Source organism: Felis catus, chromosome A1 (assembly GCF_018350175.1).
Source record: "Felis catus isolate Fca126 chromosome A1, F.catus_Fca126_mat1.0, whole genome shotgun sequence".
Classification (NCBI taxonomy): domain Eukaryota; kingdom Metazoa; phylum Chordata; class Mammalia; order Carnivora; family Felidae; genus Felis; species Felis catus.
In genome coordinates, this window is record NC_058368.1 from 14,457,773 (window position 1) to 14,472,318 (window position 14,546).

Sequence of the window (14,546 nt, forward strand, 5' to 3'; positions counted from 1 at the left end):
AACGTGGAGCGTGCTTGGGATTCTCTTTCTCTGCTCTCCTCCACTCTGTCTCTCTCAAAGTAAATAAACTTAAAAAAAATAAATAAAAGATATACCTAAAGATAATTGTATTAATCCTCCATAGCACTCATATCTTCTATAGCACTGTCTATATCATATATTTTGGCATTTATGCTAATTTGTCCTTAGCATTTTATGTGTATATTTCATCTCTCTAATGAGATTATGAGATTGCTACAGAAAAAAAGCAAGTTTTGCTAAGTAAATACCCTTTAAATTGAACTGATTTATACTTAGGCTTTGCAAGTGTTTTGCTCGATTGTGTGATCTGTTATATGAATTTACGAGAATTGCTAGATGAGAGATTCTTTAAATTTCCTGGATTAAAGAGAAGATTTACAAAATGCCTGGGTGGCTCAGTGGGTAACACTTGATCTGATTCTTGATCTCGGCTCAGGTTGTGATCTCACAGGTTTGTGAGTTCGAACCCTGCATCAGGTTTTATGCTGACAGTGTAGAGCCTGCTTGGGATTCTCTCTCTCCCTCTCTCTCTGCCTCTCTCTCTCAAAATAAATACATAAACTTAAAAGAATGAAAAATAAAGTAGAAAAGTTACAGGATGGGAATCTGGAAAAAAGAAACAATCTTTCTTGGCTTCACATTTTTAAAAATACAGGCTAATGTGACTTAGTAAATTTACATTTTCTGTAAAAAAGCATTTTGGTTCCTGTCTTACACTCTCAGACTCAACCTTTTTTCTCCAAAATATTGTTTTAGCATGACATATATAATACATTTATGCCCCATTTCTTGTTCTTCATATTTTGAGGTCTGTCATACTTGGCAATTTTGCTTTTCTCCTTTCAAGATGCTTTTAAAAATAAGATTCTGGGGGCGCCTGGGTGGCGCAGTCGGGTAAGCGTCCGACTTCAGCCAGGTCACGATCTCGCGGTCCGTGAGTTCGAGCCCCGCGTCAGGCTCTGGGCTGATGGCTCGGAGCCTGGAGCCTGTTTCCAATTCTGTGTCTCCCTCTCTCTCTGCCCCTCCCCCATTCATGCTCTGTCTCTCTCTGTCCCAGAAACAAACAAAAACGTTGAAAAAAAAATTAAAAAAAAATAATAAGATTCTGTATAAAGCATACGGCAACAGTGTCTTAGTATTAATGCATTATTAGATTTTTTTAGACCCTCATGTGATACATGTATATATACATAATTGCATATAAATAAGCACACATTTTATTATATTATATATAGTGAGTTTTGTAAAGATACTTTACATGAAAAGTTTATCAAATATTCTGAAAACGTACTATTTTTAAAAGACACCTAAAAACTCACAGATGTTTTCATGGCCTTTATTTTGTTCTCCTTATAAATTTAATAAATATTCATTATAGAAAATTGGAAATATAAATTAACTCACTCATAAGCCTAGCCGTATATATCACATTAACAATTTTGGTGGCTTTTTTCTTTTTTCTTTTTCCATGTGTGCCTGTCTCATTGGGAACCTGCTACAAATGCAGGTTCGGATTCTATTTTTTTGATTTCATTAAATGTTCTTGGGAAGACATGATTTTTAAAACTGCATGAAAGTCCAGCTCAGGACTCTGGTATAATTTATGTAACTATTTCTGAAACACATGGTTTTGTTTTGTTTTGTTTTGTTTTGTTTTGTTTTCAAGGAACATTAAGTTTTGGAAGATTTACGTAGAAGAATTTTTTCTTTTCTTTTTTATTTTTTTTACATGTAGAAGAATCTTAATAATGCTTGGAGTTCAAATAAAATATGGTTTCAACCTTTAATTCCTGGAGTTGACCCGATTTCTGTTCATTGTGTTCTGAAAGATACAACCTATGCCTCATTTTATACCTTATTAGATACTACCATGAACAAGATGTTAAAACCTGGCATTCTTGCATTTAAGACAATAGCAGAGTGATTGCTAACATAGCTTTGTCTAAATGATTCTGTTAGGTCTGAGGATTTTTCTAAAGGTTTTCGAGTTGTGTTTCATATGATCAGCTAATGAATTCAGCACCACTTCCCCAACCCCAACCTTTTTCTCCTGTTTAGCATTTTCCACTTTTTTACTCTGTGATGTACAAGCCCTCCCTGGTTAATTATGTATATATTTAGCTACTGCATGTGTTGGGCTTATTATTGTCATCTAATTAGATGTAACTTGAACTGCTTGCTTCTAGAAAAATCATTAAAAATTCTTTCCTAATGACCTAGAGATGACAAAATGTCTGTAAAGTGTGAAGAAGCAGACAAGCACAGGAACATCGCTCTTAAAGAGTGTTAATCCAGATGCTGCAATCATCTAATTAAACAATATTTTGCTGTCATTAACATTTTCACCAAGGAATTGCAGTTATAATTTCTTTGTCAGCTGTCTCTAGATCACTTTACCTTCAAAACTAAAGTGCCATATAAAAACATTAAATTGGATGGTTTAATTAAAAAGTTTTTTTCTTTAAATGAAGAAACGTATCCAGTGTTTCTGAGATCTCATTTACTGTGCTTCACTTTTATTGTTTGAGTAGATTAGTGTCATAGGCTTGCAATATTTAATATTCATCTTCTAAGATAAAACCTTATGAGCATAGTTAGTTAAAAAAAAAAATCAGCACTTACCACTGCTGGAAAAAAAAGAACCCTACCAATTACAGCATAAGGTTATTTACTAAATTTCAATTATCCTTAAAAAAAACCCAAAATATAAAAAACAAAAAAAAACAGAACAGTTGATAAGTAGGTTCCTCCAAGTGCCAGAACCTAATAGGTATTACTTTGGAAACATTTCATTTTTTTTTAATTTAGTAAAGTCTTTTTGTTTGTTTGTTTGTTTCACTGAGGTGTTTAGTAAAATAATTAAGTAACATGCTAATTCATGAACACAGAATCCCAAAGTACCATTTAATTATTCTTTTTCATCCATGTGATTTTTAAATACATTGAACATTTTTCATTTAAATAAAAAATATATGTTGACTATCCATATTGCAAGGCTTTTATGTGAAAATTTTTATTTAAAAAGGTTTGACTATAACTGTATAAGTACATTTATTTATAAAATTTTTTTGTATTTATTAGAATTTAAATGGTGCTATCACCCTTCGTAATTTAAATATTGCTAAATTTTCCTAAGAATTTATTTTGAAATAACCTTCCAAAGATCATTAAAAGTGAATTACAAAACATGTTGCAGAGAGCAATTTCATAAACTGTGAGTGTTGGCATCCATCAATGTTGTGTGTGTATTTTAAAGATAATGCTTGCTTGCTTTGTTCTTTTTCCAGAAATACTATTCTATCATTTCCTATATTAGAAAGTCACTTCTATTAAAAAGCTGGTATCTTCAAATATGGTCTCTATTTTTATGCTGTTTGCATTTATATGATACATTTAAGTACTGAGTCAAGAGAAATTGGCTTTTTATTTATTTTATCTTGAGAGGTTTTTTTTTCCCCTTAGTGTATATGGTATAAAACTTTATCAGAAAATTTAAAAACAATTATGATATCTAATTTTCAACTAATTCATTTTTATGAATAATATAAATGTATGTTACATAAATAATAGCAACATTATTCTATGAAAATACACTCATTTAGTGGAAGACCTATTTTTCATTGAAACCGACAGATTTTTAAGTAGAATGGTAACCCAGAAAACGACAGAGCCTTAAATATGCCATGGGCCCAGTTAGAATCCCAGAAATAGCTCTGCTTAACCAATCTAGACTCTCTCTATATATTCCATGTGTAGGAAAAAATATGGATAGTAATCAGGTGTCCTAGGTTAACATATACATGAGCTGTCAATAATACATTTAAAATTTTATACTTTTATACTTTGTAGTTTGCAGTGATACTGGTTTGGCAGAAAATGTTCATGCACAAGACTTTAATAAAGGTTCCAAATTCTTATTTATTCTCATCAGTATTATTCTTCCCAGTAGACTTACAAACATAAAACAGGTGCATTCATCGGCCGAGCTGTCTAGCCGCAGACATTTTCCTCATGGTTCACCATGTCACTCTGTCTCGTATGTAGTGCATTGCCTTTGCATGGTCCTCATCCGCCAAGAGACCATCCTGCAACTTTCCTTTTTCACTTGACTGTTTGTTCACCTTTTAAAATTTGGTTCATTTTATGCCATTTTTATCATATGTGTATTCATTCCTTCCACCGACATTTATTGGCAAACAGTGTGTTTGAGATTAAAAATGAAACACAACCCTAGACTCTACATTCGTGAGTGTGCAGAGTAATGGGGAAGCAGACAAGTAAACGTGCATTAGGGGCAACTTACATCTGTGTGAGTGCTGTGGTGTGTGGTAGGGGAGCCCGAACCTGCCCCTCACCTCATTCCGGGGAAGTGCTGTCTACAGGTCACCTACGTCTATAATACGTACCGACATCAATGCACACACCTAAAACAATGTGTCATTTTTGTTGTAAAATATAGATTCACAGGTAAAATAGTCACCCAGTAAAATGTGTATGAAATGAATGAATTAGTTTGATCTGATGCTTGCAATAGCACATTTAGTTCTCCCTTGGATTATAGTTCGTTTTTTTTTTTTCTATTTCACAATCACAATTACCAACTGCTGCAGGAAGTAGGTATCATTTAATGACAATTCTTGACGACAAACAAGATAACGTATGCATATCTATGTTACCGTCGTGCTATATGTGGTGTGTGCACTAAAGCATTCTGGATGAAATCTATACAAATGGATATAAATTATATTAAATCCATGTAAACCATCACGAAGTACTGGTCAAATCACTCTTTTGTATGAATTTGAATGGAAGTTTAGAAAGTTGCCCATGATCAGATTATGACATATTTTTACCTAAAAAAAAAAAACCTTGTCCAACAAAAGTTTTCTTTGGCCCCTGTTTCTTTAACAGCGATTCTCTTAATTCCCTCTGCTCACATGTTATTTCAGTACCAGTTTATGAGGGCAAGCCAGTGCTGTGCTTTCCCTAAACTTTCCACCTTCCCGCTGTGTTTCAGTGAAAGTCGTAAGTCATTCTAGGAAAAAATAAACGGCAAACCCAACCAAAGGTCCAGCAGTTGTCCCCTAAAGTGAAATAACATAATCCATAATGTGTGGGACATCTGTCTCTGAACTTTTTCATTCTGGCTTCAGAGTACTCCCGTGAGCCCTTCTCAAGTGATCCTTAGAACCCTTGGTATAAGCTCAATGTAGCATTCTGTACACTGGCAATATAATTTCTAGGTATATAGTCATTGGAGTAGAATACCATCACATAACTTGCAAATGTACAGGTCGGCAGGAGGACCTCATCCAGGATCACTTTTAGGAATCTTCACCAGCAGGGAGGGCTCTGCTCTTCAGGCTGGTCATATCGTCATCACAGCCGGCAGCGAAGCAATGGAGAAGGGAGGCGCCCGCGTGGCGGCGGGTTGTAGTGGGTCAAGACTAGGAGTGGGGCAAATCACTTCTGCTCATGTTCTATAGATTTGAACCTCTGAGTGCCATGCCCACAGCTGCCTGTGAGGAAGGTTGAGAAATGTGGTCTAGCCCAAGAAGATAAATCAATGACGATCAACAGCTAACAGTCTCTCCCACAAGCTTCTATTATGAAAAGTCATTCTAGTTACTCGTTTCTTAATTATTATTGAGTGAATTCACTTGAAACACATTGTTGCTAGAGTGCTTTTTATTAAACAAAGACGTAGTTCAATAAACAAGTTACTGTTTTCTGAAATCCAATAGTTTCCTTATATAAGAACAGAAACGATTTCATAAGCAATTCGTGCGTACAGATTTTCATTTCTCTTTTTCTTGGCTAGGACGGACATATAATGACCTGAACCAATATCCTGTGTTTCCATGGGTATTAACAAACTACGAATCAGAAGAATTGGACTTGACTCTCCCAGGAAACTTCAGGGATCTATCAAAGGTAACTTTGTTAATTTTCTTCATAAGACTTTATTCTAAAAGCGTTCCTACCAGGTATATTTGTAAGAAGTAAACCTGCATCTTCTTTTGTGGTCTGTGACTAAAGCACATCAATTCTTAGCATAAGAACTAAGCTGTAAGAGGATAAATTAGTACTAGCATAGACAAAATGAAATGCATACTTGAGAAAAAGCAGATGTAAGGAGAGGTTGCTCACATATCCTTGGTTTCAAAGGTCAAGGTAAAAAAAAACCTGAAATTAGAACAAAATATTATGGTAAATTATTTCTATGATATATTTCTTAGGTGATAAGACATATCATCTTGACCATCTGTACACACACGCGCTATGTAGGGAAACGTAATAGTGAAAAAAAGTAGGGCACAGTAATTTATCAAGGATCTGTTAAGATACAAGAGAGAAGATTTGGCCCCAAAAAATGGCAAGAAAAAATACATAATGGTGGATAAGAATAAAAAAGCAAATTTTCAGTTAGTTTACCTCATTTATCCAGAGAAAACTTCAGTGGGTTACTAAATTATTTGAAGTGCAGTGAAAAATTAGGAACTAAGCCCCAAAATGCTTCTCTGGAGCCTAAGCTGATGTCAGAGCCAGACCCTAAAGTTTACACATACACTTCAGCCATTTTAAGCCTCAGCTCATTCACTCTGAATTTCGCTCTCTTTTCTATCATACTTTTTTTTTTTTTGAGAGAGAGAGAGAGAGAGAGAGAGAGAGAGAGAGAGAGAGAAAGAGAGCAGAGCATGAACGAGCATGCCAGCAGGGGAGGGACAAAGAGAGAGGGAGAGAGAGAATCTTAAGCAGCCTCCAGGACCAGCACAGAGCTGACGTGGGGCCTGATCTCAGGACCGTGAGGTCACAACCTGAACCGAAATCAAGTGTTGGATGCTGAACCGACTGAGCTACCCAGGCGCCCCTCTACCATTCTTGGTTGTCCGCTTTAGTATCCTGCAGCAGGTTAGGGGGCACACGTGTGTGCGTTTGGTTTGGGTGCAGGGAGGGCTGAGGGGCTCAGCAAGAGATGCGTAAGCCCTGCAAGTCAGGGAAACATGCATTGTGGCCAATTTAAAAGTGATCCCACAGATAGTTTTTAACTCAGCACACCTTCTCTTGCCTCTTTTCTTACTTTTGGAAACTAGACCTACGAGGTTGAAGTTCTGTATTACACGGCTTACTAGCTGTGTGACCTGATGTCACTTTCTCTTAGCCTTGGTTTCCACATTTGTAATGCGAGAATAGTACCATCCTAAGCCACACGGTTGCTAAGATCAAATGACACATGCATTTAAAGAATGTGACACTGGTACTTGGCACATTGAAGCACTTCGTGACTATTAGCTATTATTATCATACATGCAATATTTCTTAGCCTGTTTTTGAAGCCAGTGTACAAATATCTGCACATTCTTATCTGTCGTTCACTCTCTAGTTCTTTTATGTTTTGTGTGACCTCCTTATCGAATCTCTGTTGCTACCTCATTGCTAATTTTAGTTATGATGTTACAGGTTTGAAAGGGACCTGAAGAGATGAGTTAGCCAACATCTTGCTGAGAATCACACATCTGGGAGAAAACAAAATGCTAGCAATTTAATTCTAATATGGTCTCAAATATAGTAATTTTTCCAGTCCAAATGAACTGTACAAAAATCTTGCATCATTTACCATGGACGAGTAATTATTCAGGCCCAGGTAGATAGAAACAGTGTACTTCATGGGGCCTGCCCTCCCGGAGCAAATATAGTTATAAAGCAAATATAGTTATAAAGTATCTGAAACCATTCTCTGCAAAATCGAATGATAAGGTATGATATTTTACAGAGAACTACATGAGAGGCAATAGGCAGTAGTTAGGAAAGGGAACCCCGGAGCTAGACTGCCTGGGTTCACATCCTAATTCTGCCAACTTACTGGCTTCAGGGTCTTAGACAAGGTTAATTTTCGTTTTGCCTCAGTTTCTTCACCTGTAAAATAGGGGCAATAATAATAGATGTGTTGTGAGGATTTGATGAGTTAGTAAGTGTAAAGAACTTAGGAGAGTTCTTGGCATTTCAACATTAGCTAACACCGTATGTCTAAAGATAATGTAGTAAATCATTGATAGAGGTCATATACTTTGAATTATCTTTCAGATATTGATGATAAATAGAGATGCTATTACATTCATGTTAGCATTAGAATGTGTGAAGATATGCATTTTTTGACATGACTTGCCAAGGTTGTGGTGTAATCTTTGGGTGTGAAACAAAACCAAACTAACTCATCAGTGTGAGGATGAAAACTGTCAAAATGGTTCTTTTACACCATCTTGTCTGCATGTGTTTTATTTAGCATGACTCAAGTGGCTGTTATATGCTAGTCACTATAAAATACACGTACAATAAAATTTATAGTAGATTGTCAAGTAGTATGATATGCAGTATTAAAACCTCAAAAGCTGACTACCACTCTGGCTATTTTAGATTTTTTTTAAGATTATTTTAAAAACAGGGCAAGAGGGTCTTTTGCTTTGAAATTAACTGGACTATTATGGCAATAGGAAGCTTCTCAGTTAAGTTCCCTTTACTTCCTCCATTTATTTATTCATTTTTCAGTCAACAAATGTTTATCGTACCCGTGCTATATGTCAAGCACTGTACTGCATGAAAGAGTGTACAGGAGTTAATAAAACAGACTTAGTCTCAGCGCTTTTTGGAAAGAGTCCAGTCCAGAGCTGAGATGAAAACTCAGCTAGTTACCAGAAATCTGAGGCCAGCATTTCTGACAATAGGTTGAGTGGGGACTGGACCAAATTGGAGAGTTCATGCTTAACTACTTGAAGACATTGGACTCAAATGTTCTTGAAACACTATCCCAACGAAAGAAAAGATAGCCTTCATTATGATTAATATGGATTACAGATGGCATATGGTAAAATATTTGCAAGTCATTAGAGATTTTTAATTTGCTCCTATAAAAAAGAGATAAATGAGATCACTGTTTCTAAAGTAACCAGAATATGTAAACATTCTTCAGGTTTTTAGTGCTGATTCATTTAGCGTTCCTTTTGGCAGAGCATTTCCCTCTGTAACTCACACGTGCTCTCCTGATTGTATGTAATGTTAAATAAGTAGAAGAGGTAAACAAACAAGGTGACGTGAACACTAACTATATGTTCGCAAGCATGGAGTCCTTCGTGCTGCGAACATTTGAACCTATGAGCTCTTAAAAGATAGATAGCTTTTTTTTCTGCTATGTTCCATGCTTTAGTAATTTGTTCTTTATATTCTGTCAGACAAACATGATAGGAAAATGTTAGCAAATTAAAGACTCCTGATGTGTTAATAAATTACTCTTGCATTGTTCCCATGCTTCATTGAATTTCTTAATAGGAACTTCTTACAAATGGACTAGAAACCCAAAACTATCCTGTATAAAAATCATTAATAAACAAGATTTTAATGTATGAAAATATTTTATATACCTAATAGGAAAGTGACATTTGAAGTATAATATTATAATTGGAAGGACAAACTACTAGTAGTGAAATATAATTGTAATGAGATGACCATTAAGAAGGACATGAAAGTCTTATTGGTATAATCAATACTACAAATGAAATATTTAATACAGAATTTGTTAATCTTCAAAAGCTCAAGGAAGAATTGGAATATCTGAATGATATTATTAACCAGGAACCTTCTAAAAGGTCTCTAAAAACAAAAGAAGTGTTCCTAAACAAAGATTGGGACCCGTGGAATAATTTCTAGCAGTGAATAATTCTACAATTGGTTTCAGTAAGCACCTTTTTTTTTTAATTTTTTTTTAATATTTATTTATTTTTGAGAGAGAATGAGACAGCACGAGAGACAGAGGGGCAGAGAGAGGAGGAGACACAGAATCTGAAGCAGGCTTCAGGCTCTGAGCTGTCAGCATAGAGCCTGATGTGGGACTTGAACTCAGAGAGTGCAAGATCATGACCTGAGCTGAAGTCAGCAGCTTAACCAACTGAGCTACCCAGGCGCCCCATCAGTAAGCACCTTTGAAGCCCCAAATAATTTTCATGTTCTTTATTGTATAAAAAACATAAGAAGCTGTGAGGGGTTCCTGGGTGGCTCAGTCAGTTAAGCATCCGACTTCGGACCCATGAGATCATGACCTGAGCCGAAGTCGGACGCTTAACTGACTGAGCCACCCAGAAACCCCTCACAGCTTCTCTGATCTTGCAGTTTGTGGGTTTGAGCCCTGCGTCAGGCTCTGTGCTGACAGCTCGGAGCCTGGAGCCTGCTTCAGATTCTGTGTCTCCCTCTCTCTCTGCCCCTCCCCACTCGCACTCTGTCTCTCTCTCAAAAATAAATAAACGTTAGGGGCGCCTGGGTGGCGCAGTCGGTTAAGCGTCCGACTTCAGCCAGGTCACGATCTCACGGTCCGTGAGTTCGAGCCCCGCGTCAGGCTCTGGGCTGATGGCTCGGAGCCTGGAGCCTGTTTCCGATTCTGTGTCTCCCTCTCTCTCTGCCCCTCCCCCATTCATGCTCTGTCTCTCTCTGTCCCAAAAATAAATAAACGTTGAAAAATAAATAAATAAATAAATAAATAAATAAACGTTAAAAAAAATAAGCTGTGAAATATACAATCCCTAGAAAATTGAGTTTTTTTCTTTCTTTATAATCCCACATTACACTGGCTTCATGAAATTCTGTGTTGTCAGAACTTCTGAATGAAAGCTTGAGAAAACCCAGTTCATATTGGCTTGAACAATAAATCAGTGTTCTGACTGAAAATTCAGAGGCACGTTTGGTTTTCAGCGAGATCTTCAACAGTGATACGTATAATAAAGGTTCTTTGGTTCTTTCCTTCTTCGGCTCTGCCTTCCCCACTTGGGCCTCAAAGTTCGTCTCCATTGAGTGGCCTCCAAGAGCTCCAAGTACTCCCCTTCAAGTATTAAAATGGCTGTGTCACTTGTTCTAGACCTCACATCATACAACCCAAAGGAAAAGAAAGCATCTCACTGAGTAGCGCTCATGGAAGACAGAAGAAACTTTTTTTTCCCAGAAATCCCAGAAAATGTCTCCTTATTTCTCATTGGTGCTGCTTAACAGGGAGGGGAATATGTTCACTGGAGATGAAACAAGCCAGTCATTTCCCATGGTTGGAGCCAAAGGTAGAGTCAGGATCACACAAGACATCTGTCAGGGAATGATGAGGTGAAAGTTGACCAAAGGGAATTTGGATTTCCATTCCCTAAAGAAAGAGGACTTAGTTGTGGTCAGCTCTCTGTTATAAAGTGTCGAGTACATTGTATCTGAGTTTCTTCTCTTCTGTAATCTAGAGAGTAGCAAATAAATTACAGGTTTGTTTGCACACAGCTACTATATATAAAAGGAGCTTTTGCAAGGTGCTAAGAGGACCTTAATGTATAGTCCTCACCCTGGAGGAATATTCACTTGTTATGAGGGGAAAAAAGCCAATAGGCAATGGGTTTTTATTACATGCATACAATTTTAATAGATGAACATCAGGTGGAATCAGAGATAAATTTGCCATAAAGCTAATGAAGCTTAAACTTCAAGGCCCCTCATGTTTCAGGACCTTCCTATGCCTTGCCCCTCATCTTACGCTCACAGGCATAGGTTTGTTTTCATAGAGAGCCCCCCTCCCACAAATTCCTAAGCCCTCTGGACTTCTTTTTCCTCTTCTTTAAAATGAACACAGTACTATTTACATGATAGGGTTGTTGGAAGAATTAAACGCACTAAGGTAGGAAAAGCACGTAGCGTAATATCTAGCACACGAGTAGCATTCAGTGACTGGTAGCTACAAAACACATTTCTGTAACTGTCAGCTGAGGGCTCACTGTCTTTGGTACGATCAAAAAAAATAGAGAGAAAGATGGTTTGATTTAATTTTGTTCTAATAAAATAAAAAGCAATACCTTTTAATAAGATACAGAGTCATGGGGCACCCTGGGTGGCTCAGTCGGTTAAGCGTCCAACTCTGGCTCAGGTCATGATCTCGCAGTTTGTGGGTTTGAGCCCCGCGTCGGGCTCTGTGCTGACAGCTCGGAGCCCGGAGCCTGCTTCGGATTCTGTGTCTCCCTCTCTCTCTCTGCCTCTCCCCTGCCTGCACCCTGTCTCTATCTCAAAAATAAATAAACATTAAAAAAAAAAGATGCAAAGTGATATTCTCATACAGAAAGTAATTGCTTTTCATCTCTTTAAATTGTCAAATTATCAAAACCTTAAACATCCAGATACTGAAGTTAAGTGTTTATTGAAACTTGAGATGCACATTTATTTAGACTGAAATATTTTATGACATTTATAATATTCATATTCTTTCTTTTAACCCAGTTAATTGAACAAAGAGCACAGGAACAGTGAAAGTTCTTTATCAGTAAAATTTATTAGACCCCTCGTTTTGATTAGCCTTCACAGGTTCTAGTTTTATGTATTACCTGTACAAGGTAGAGGTTATATTTATTGTTTGGCATGATGGACAGCAAATGAAACAATGTGTCATTGACTTATCTTTTCAGCACTCAACCAGTAGTGGGTGTCGACAATTTTTCCCTCCATGTATACAGATTTTCCTTATGGAGATGCAACGTTGTGGTGAAATCTATCTTAAAACATGATATATGCTAATGATTCAGTTATTCACATATACTCACACGAACCTTGCTCTTAAATTACAGTGGTTACATGGCTTTGACATGAAGCACAGCCTCTGCTCATTAAAGTGTAAATGGAATTTTCCTATTTCCCAGTCATGCCCTCTGATAAATGAAATAGTTTCATCACAAAGCCAAGTCCTGCTAATATTGACATGAGCGTTAAGACATCACACACACACACACACACACACCCATTCACTGAGTGGAAAAAATATATTTTGTTAACACAGGAATTGTTTGACTGACAGATGATGATAAGCATAACCATTTTCCCAAATTATTATGCCACTTAAAAAAAGGAAGTGATAATGCCTCGAGGCTTTGAAATGTGATAATGCAAATGAACGCACTGAAGTGTGAATACTCTTCAGCCGTCCATCCATGATAGTACAGCCAAATGTCTATATGCGGTATAGAAGAGAGTTTACCTTGTTAGGTGTGGGGGGGGGGGGGGGTGCTCCATTCAGCAATGTGGCACAAGTTTCTATCGTTATTTTATCTTTTCTTTTTCACCTTAACAATATCTAAAATGAAATTCGTTCTGTTTATTTTAATATATAATCTCACTAATGCTTAGGTTTTAACAACAAAACCTGAAGAATGGGCAAACCTACTGGGTGTATTAATAGCTGACTATGATGCTATAAAACTTGGCAGAAGATAAAAATGTGAATGTGTGAATTTAATTCTATACCAAAACCCGCCAAAAACCTACTGCCAAATTTGAAATACTTTTCTAAATATACGTCGAATGTCACCTTAACGTTAGTATACCCCAACTTGAAAACTGTTTTTGTTAGACTTGCTCATACTGCATTGTTGAAGGAGAGGTACTATTTTGAGACGGAGTATTGATTGGCAGTATTTGGAGACTGTTTTAAACTCATGGAATAATCCAACCTGAGGGTATAACTTGCAAAGGGGGGAAATGCAAAAAAGGCACCAATTTCAAAATTGGGTTTATTTGAATTTATATTTCTATTCATGTACTTGCTCTTCCGTTATACAAGCATTTATTGCGCACCTACGTTGTGCCAAGTACTGGAGATAAGAAGACGATAAGATGGTTGAGCGTCTGACTTTGGCTCAAGTTATGATCTTATGGTTTTGATTTGTGAGTTTGAGGCCAGCATCAGGCTCACTGATGTCAGCGCAGAGCCCATTTCAGGTCTTCTGTTCCCTTCTCTCTGTCCCTCCCCCACTCCTGCCTGTGCTCTCTCTCTCTCAAAACTAAATAAAACATTTTTTTTAAAAGACAATAAGAACTGGTTCATACCCTTAAGAATCTATATTCATTTTTAGTTTACCCAGTGGCATATTATGTTCTTTTCCTTCTAACTGAAAGAAAGAACCAACTAAGTTCAGACAAAGAAAAGAGTTGGTTCATAGGCACTGTGATAACCAGAAATAGTGAGGTGTTTTTTTGTTCACTTTTATCTCCACTATTTGTTGGAGATATGTAACAGGGTGACAGGGAGCTCTGAGGATGTACACAGAAGTCCCAAACCGGTCCCATGCTCTGCCAGCTTATGCTAAATGTCCCCTAGTCTCTTTTCTTCCCATTTAACCAATTGTCCTACCCCTTCAGAGAGAGAGAGAGAGAGAGAGAGAGAGAGAGAGAGAGAGAGAGAGAGAAAGAGAAGAAAGTGCTAGAGCCTGTCCTGCTTTGAAAACTTTAAGCTGTCAGGGGCACCTGGCTGGCTCAGTTGGTACAGTCTGCAACATTTTTTTCTCTCTTTTTTTTAATTTTTAAAAGGTGTTCATTTATTTTAAAAAGTGTTTATTTTTGAGACAGAGAGACAGAGACAGAGACAGAGCAGAGTGGGGGAGGGGCAGAGAGAGGGAGACAGAATCCAAAGCAGGCTCCAGGCTCTGAGCTGTCAGCACAGAGCCCGATGTGGGGCTCAAACCCACAAATCG

At 37.2% G+C, this 14,546-nt stretch overlaps 1 protein-coding gene across 12 annotated transcripts in view; it reads left to right on the forward strand.

The window, feature by feature from the left end:
- Positions 1-14,546, forward strand: part of NBEA (neurobeachin) — a 684,640-nt gene that overhangs the window by 570,521 nt on the left and 99,573 nt on the right. For all 12 annotated transcript variants that reach the window (XM_023250717.2, XM_023250724.2, XM_011286341.4 and 9 more), the window contains one exon: positions 5,843-5,955. In XM_023250717.2, coding sequence (XP_023106485.1) covers positions 5,843-5,955 — 113 coding nt within the window. The remainder of the gene's footprint in view (positions 1-5,842; positions 5,956-14,546) is intronic.